The sequence below is a fragment of the Dipodomys ordii genome, unplaced genomic scaffold, assembly GCF_000151885.1.
Source record: "Dipodomys ordii isolate 6190 unplaced genomic scaffold, Dord_2.0 Scaffold11, whole genome shotgun sequence".
NCBI lineage: Eukaryota > Metazoa > Chordata > Mammalia > Rodentia > Heteromyidae > Dipodomys > Dipodomys ordii.
In genome coordinates this window covers 10,549,646-10,556,612 of record NW_012267227.1, presented here as the reverse complement: position 1 = coordinate 10,556,612, position 6,967 = coordinate 10,549,646, and the positions used below count along the sequence as shown (strand labels likewise).

The following is a 6,967-nucleotide window of genomic DNA, read 5'->3' as shown; positions in this document are numbered from 1 at the left end:
GTGACTATAAGCCCTCTGTAAACCACCCTGCAATAAAATAAAACACAATAAAATAAGACACAAAGAAAGCTGGGGGGTGGATGGGAGGGAGGTAGGGGGGAACGGAGCTGTGGAATCATAAACTAGTGTGGTCCAAATTATGGCACACACGTTGGTTGTTCTTTCAGAGAAGATGAGACCGATGGCATGGCAGTTCAGCTTTGATAGTATATCCATTTTAAATAGATATATACACACCGAATACTTCTAATGGTTAATCGCTGGTTAAATATTATAGGTGCTCTGTCATTTGAGTGAAGCCCCCAGCCCAAGAAGTATTTTTTCAATGCCAAGGTGTTTTTTTTTTTTTAAATTAAGACAGCCAAGAAACCTTTTCTGCAGAACAGGCATGAGACAAGATGCTTTTGGATAGGTTCCATGGCCAAATGGGGTCATTATCTAGAAACCCTAAGAGCAGCTGTGTGCCGAGAGATCATCCCAGAGGAGGCACCCTAAAACAAGCGAGAGTGGACCAAAGACACCAAGAGGAAGCTAGGAGCCTCCCAGGAAGTGTGCTGTAAGTCAGTGGAATTGAAGTGAGGATATTTGGCCTTTGCCCTGCTGTGCGTGGATAGGCACGCGGACCTTCCTTTCCTCCTGCTACAATCGGTTGAGAAAACCTAGCTTGAAACTGCTGGGGATCTGGATCAGCTCCAGCGCGTGTGGAGAGGCTGCGAAGGGAAAGGTGACTTGAAAGAGGTACTTGGTGTCCAGCATCAGCTGTGATGAGTCGCCCCGGTTATTCAGGAGAGCCTGCAATCAGGAGGGGAAGAGCAGGTTAGGACCCTGGAGCAGACGCCCTGAAGCTGCCACCGGCAGATGGGGGGGAGGAAAAATCGGCAGGAAAGGGTGAATGAATGTAGCAGTGGTACTCACTGGACACTATGTGGACAATAAATTAGATAAATTGTGCATGAGAAGGGATGACATTGTCCAGAAAGAAATGAACTCATTACCTGCTTTATGTAACTATAACCCCTCTGTATATCACCTTTATGATTAAGAAATATTTAAAAATGTAACAAAGTCACCGGGAAGGCAGTGACACGCATCAGCCATGCAGGTGTAGAACAGCACGGCTGCAAAGGGAAATGTGTGTCCAGGATCCACTCTCATGAGCATTTACTGGCTCTGCTTTGCTCCCATAGTTCATTTCCCACAGGATGGACTGACTGTAAGCCTGATTCTTTTTTTTTTTTTTTTTTAATTTAGTTGAAGGGCTTGAACTCAGGTCTGGGTGCTATCCCTGAGCTTTTATGCTCAAGGCTAGTGCTCTACCACTTTGAGCCACAACTCAACTTCTGATTTTCTGGTGGTTAATTGGAGATAAAAGTCTTAGAGACTTTCCTGACCGAGTTGGCTCTGAACTGCTATCCTCAGATCTCTACCTCCTGAGTAGGTAGGATTACAGGTGTGGGCCACCGGCACCTTGCTATGCTAGGAGTGTTGCAGAGCTGGCTTTGAGTCACAGTCCTCCAGATCTCAGTCTCCAGAGTAGCTAGGATCATAGGCATGAGCCATCAGTGCCTGGCATTAAGGATCTTTTATGTCAGGTTTCACTGTACTAATTGTGTGTGTTTGTGTGTGTGCTCACTCGCACGTATGCACGCGCATGTGTGCTGAGAATGGGCTTGAATTCAGGTCCTTGTGCTTCTTTGGCTTGCTTGCTTAGCCGGTGCCAGCCTGTCACCATATTAATTTTGAATGGGCATCTTACCATCCACAGGGAACTCACCTGTACTTTGCGGACAAAGGATGGAGTGACTCTCTTCTCAAAGTCGTCAATGGGCGTGTAGGAATTCAGGATCTTTATGATCTGCACACAGCACAGAGTCTGGGGTTAGCCATGGAAAAGAACCTGACGTTGCCTCTGAAATCCCAGGAAGGGATGTTTGCGAACGCTGGGAAGCATGGGTCTCTTTCAGATTATAATCTGACTCAGAAACTTTCATGTTATAATTTGCTCTCAGAAAGCAAGGAATCAAGGTATGGAGGGGACCAGATGCTGGTGGCTCTTGCTTGTAATCCTAGTTACTCAGGACGCTGAGATCTAAGGAACACAGTTCTAAGCCAGCTGGGGAAATCCAGGAGACTCCAATTAACCACCTGAAAACTGGAAGTGGCACTGTGGCTCAAAGTGGTAGAGTTCTAGCTTTGAGCAAAAAAGAGCTCAGGGACAGTGCCCCAGGCCCTTAGTTTAATTAAGTACCACCATGGTGACAATGACACTACCACCACCACCAACAACAAAAGAGGTACAGAGGGCAGGACTCTGTCTGTCTCTCATTCACCCTGACATACAGAGCGGAGCTTCGCGGACAAGCTAACATCACATTTATGTCAGATCTTAAGGTTCACACTCATTCTCTTTAACACATTACCAGGGGGAAAGGGCAGACCATGGAACAGAAGCTGGGAAAGGCCACACCAGTGGCGAGGCTCTGTCCTTGACTGCCCAAGGGGACAGGAGGCCAGCCCAATGGGTCACCTGCACGGCAGACAGCGAGGTGCAGCGCTCGCAGATCTCCTTGGCGTCGCTGTCCGTCGTCTTCTTGACCTGGAGCAACCAGGCTGCCTGGGAGAGGGGCTCCAGCGTTTCCTTGGCTATGCTCTTCTGCAGATTCTTGTCTTTAAGCCATTCTTCCAAGTAGCTGATGTTGCACCTGGAGTGAGCAGAGGAGCGGGAAAGGAGTCAGGGAAGGAGGTTGAACCCCACAGCGTGCCCCAGCGGAGCAGAGCTCCCTGAGAGGAGCAAGGGCCTGCAGTCTCTTGCTTGTGACACATAAAGGGACGACATGATTGGGGAGCGTTAACGTAAAGCAGGTAGGTAGGTCAAGGGTGAAAAGATATGGGCAGGTGCTCTACCGCTTGGGCCAGGCCTCCATTTTTTCACTTTATTTTTCACATAGAGTCTTGCTTTTTTTTTTTTTTTGCCAGTACCAGCCTGGACTGTAATTCTCCTGTTTGTGGTTCCCATTTAGCTAGAATGGTAGACTCTACCATGCTGTGTGTGTGTGTGCGTACGTGTGTGTGTGCGTGCATGCGTGTGCGTGCATGCGTGTGCGTGCGTGTGTGTGTGTGTGTGTGTGTGTGTGTGTGTACGCCAGTGCTAGGGCTTGAATTCCCTTCCTGGTTATTAGCCCTGAGATTTTATTTTTTGCCAGTCCTGGGGCTTGAACTCAAGGCCTGGGTGCTGTCCATGAGCCTCTTTGTACTCAAAGCTAGTGCTCTATCACTTGAGCAACAGTATCAAATCTAGCTTTTCCTGAGTAGTTTATTGGAGATAAAGAATCTCATGGACTTTTCTTCCTGGGCTGGCTTCAAACTGTGATCCTCAGATCTCAGCCTCCTGAGAAGCTAGGATTACAAACGTGAGCTACTGGTGCAAAGCTCCTGAGCTTTTCTTTTAGTCAGTCCTGGGGCTTTAACTCTGGGCCTGGGCGCTGTCCCTCAGCTCTTTAGCTCAAGGCTATGCTCTATCACTTGAGCCACAGTGGGACTTCCAGTTTTCTGAGTGGTTTATTAGAGATAAGAATCTCATAGACTTTCCTGCCCTGGCTGGCTTTGAACTGCAATCCTCAGATTTCAGCCTCCTGAGTAGTTGGATTACAAGAGTGAGGCACCAGCGCCTGGCCCCTGAGCATTTGTTCAAGGCTAGCACTCTACCACTTGAGCCACGGCTCCACTTTTGGCTTTTCGGTAGTTAATTGGAGATAAGAGTCCCATAGATTTTCTTGCCCAGGCTGGCTTCAAGCCTTGATTCTCAGATCTCTGTTTCCTGAGTAGCTAGGATGACAGGTGTGAGCTACTGGCGCTCAGCTATGCCTAGTGTTTTATTGGTTGAGATGGGGGTCTTGAGAACTTTTTGTCCTGATTAATCTGGAACTTCTATCCTCCCAACCTACCTGTCTCCATTGGTCTTGGTGCGCCCCAAACAGTGGATCCAGACAGTAGTCCAGTCGGTACCACCACTGCCTTGCCCAGGCCCATGGAAGTCCTCTTGGACTTGATCACTCCATACACGTATCTCTGCCTCCCTCGACTCTGGCCTGGCTTGTCTCTTCTCCCAAGTGCTACCCCAACTACTGTTTGCCACTTAATCAGAGTGAATTGTTATTCAGCTGACTGGCACCTTTGGAGAGCAGGCGGCCAGCCTCGTTCCCCATAGTTTCCTATGATTTCTACCTGACAATGACATTCAGAGAAGGTGATAGTGTACAATGTCCTTGGGAGGCCACAATTTAAAATATACTTTTATTTTATTAAATTTTTTTTTCATGGAGCTTGAACTTGGGGCTTGGGTGCTGTCCCTGAGCTCTTTGCTCAAGGCTAGTGCTCTACCACTTTGAGCCATAGCTCCACTTCCAGTTTTCTGGTGGCTAATCTCACAGCCTTTTCTGCCTGGGCTGGCTCTGAACTATGATCCTCAGAGCTCAGCCTCCTGAGATCTTAGGCTCCTATCTAGGATTAAGCCACCAGTGCCTAGCTCAAATACACTTTTAAGTCAGGCTCTGGTGGCTCCTGCCTGTAATCTTGACTCTCAGGAGGCCGAAACCTGGAGCATTGAGGTTTGTGGTTTGGAGCCAGGCCATGCAGAGAAGTCTTTGAGACTCTATCTCCAATTAATCAGCAAAATGTCACGTGGAAGGCCTTGAGTGAAAAGGCAGGGTGAGAGCGCTAGAAAGCTGAATTCCAGCCTCCACTATTGGCACAAGCATAAATCAATACATACACAATTACTAGTTCATAATTGCAAGTGTCAGAGATCAAGTGTGTATGGGGGGGGCTATGGCCTGTACCTACTTCCTAGTGCCCACCGGCACCCCAACCGCATAGCCTTCCTGGGGTTTTGACGCTGCCAGCCCTCCCCCTCCGCCACGTAAGCAGTGGCTTAGGGGTTCTACCTGATCTGCATCCCCTTCCTGCACGAGCACATGTCCTTGCGCAGGAAGAGGCTGTTCAGGGTGACAGCACCGATCAGGAAGAATATCTGCTTCACGGCCTGCCTCAGCAGCTCCGGGTCCAGCCCATTCTGGCACATGGTGGTGTAGAAGTAGCTGAGCTGCTGCAGGATGGAGGTGATGGTGTAGGCATCTGTGTCATCAATGCTGGACGAGCGCTTCCGGAAGCCCGTGGGCTTCAGGCCCGAGATGCCCTGCAGGCTCTCATACTCCAGCATGCCCGGCACTGCGGGGAGACGGGGAGACGGAGAGGAAATGTTACACCTTCCCTCTGGGGCCTGTGTCAGGAGAGAGATGTCTCCCACAAGGCCAGTGGGAGGGGGTTGGGGAGAGGGCAAAGCAAAAGCAGCAAGGATGTGGGGGTCCCCAGGCATGTGTGGGGGTCCTGGGGTGTGGACTGCTGTTCTGCTCACAGCAGAGCAAGAAAGAGAACTGGTTAGCACTAACTCGAACTGTTTCAACTTCGAGGCTGCTGAGGAAAGTGAGGGAGAATTTGAATGAGGATTGGAGATTTCAGAACCATTGGCTAAGGCATGTAAGAAGTGAAAAAAAAGGTCTGGGAAGGTGGCTCAGTGGTAGAGCGCTTGCCTTGCATGCATGAAGCCCTGGGTTCGATTCCTCAGCACCACATAAGCAGAAAAAGCCGGAAGTAGCGCTGTGGCTTGAGTGGTAGAGCGCTAGCCTTGTGCTGAAGAGCTGAGGGACAGCGCCCAGGCCCAGAGTTCAGGCCCATGACCGGCAAAAAAAAAAAAAAAGGAAATTAAAAAAAATCCTCATAAAAGGAGATGTTCTTCCAACTTTTCTCTTTCTGGATCAATCATCCTTAAAGAAAGAAAACTATTTGCTTCATACCATTACTTATTTCTGGAATCATCTTAAGCAAACAAAAGATTTAAAAGATGGATATTTATGCAATTATGTTTTCTTTTTTTGGTCATGAGGCTTGAACTCAGGACCTGGGTGCTGTTCTTGAGCTCTTTTTGCTCAAGGCTAGTGTTTTATCACTCTGATCCACAGCTCTACTTTCAGTTTGGGGTAGTTAATTGGAGATAAGAGTCTGACAGGGACTGAGAAGGTGTCTCAGTGGTAGAGTGCTTGCCTCGCATGCATGAGGCCCTGGGTTCGATTCCTCAGCACCATATAAGCAGAAAGAGCAGGAAGTGGTACTGTGGCTCAAGTGGTAGAGCGCTAGCCTTGAGCTGAAGAGCTGAGGGACAGCGCCCAGGCCGAGTTCAGGCCCCACAACTGATTTAAAAAAAAAAAAAATTCTTACAGACTTTCCTGCCCAGGCTGGCTTCAAACTCTGATCCTTAGATTTCAGCCTCCTGAGTTGCTAAGATTACAGGTGTGAGCCACCAGTGCCTGGAATGTAATTATGTTTTCCTAAACTCAGAGATCTTGCTCACTTTTCTTGCTCAGAGCTGGTACTTTACCACTTGAGCCATACCTCCAGCCTGACTTTTTACTGGTTCACTGGAAATTTTTTGCCCAGGCTAGATTTGAACTATGACTCTCCTCAGTAGCTAGGCTTACAGGTATGAGCCACTAGCACCCAACTACATTCTACAATACAAGTTTATTTTGTCATCAATTTACTTCTTACCTATTATTGGTTGGATGTTATTTTCCATTACAGTAATGAACTGATGATATATCCGTATAGCCACATCACTAAGAATCTGTCTGTATTCTGAAAGGTCAAAATTGTTCAGGCAATTCTTATTCTGACGGGGGCTGTTATGTTTCATGAATTCCTGAAAGTAATTTTGAGTACATACATATTAGCATTCATAGAAAATGAAAATAGCGTGTAAACTAATGACAGAGTTAGCATCTAGCATAACTTTGCACCGCAAAACTTAATGTCTGAGGGCTGGGAAGGTGGCTCAGTGGTAGAGCGCTTGCCTTGCATGCCTGAGGCCCTGGGTTCGATTCCTCAGCACCATATAAGCAAAAAGAAAAAAGCC

The 6,967-nt window shown here is 48.0% G+C and overlaps 1 protein-coding gene across 1 annotated transcript in view; it reads right to left on the bottom strand.

Moving 5' to 3' along the window:
- Positions 1 to 633: 633 nt before the first annotated feature.
- Myo5c (myosin VC) overlaps positions 634 to 6,967 on the bottom strand; it is a 57,586-nt gene continuing 51,252 nt past the window's right edge. Inside the window, 5 exon segments of the mRNA XM_013009956.1 lie at positions 634 to 792; positions 1,775 to 1,855; positions 2,528 to 2,702; positions 4,944 to 5,226; positions 6,604 to 6,804. Coding sequence (XP_012865410.1) covers positions 640 to 792; positions 1,775 to 1,855; positions 2,528 to 2,702; positions 4,944 to 5,226; positions 6,604 to 6,804 — 893 coding nt within the window. The 3' untranslated portion in view covers positions 634 to 639.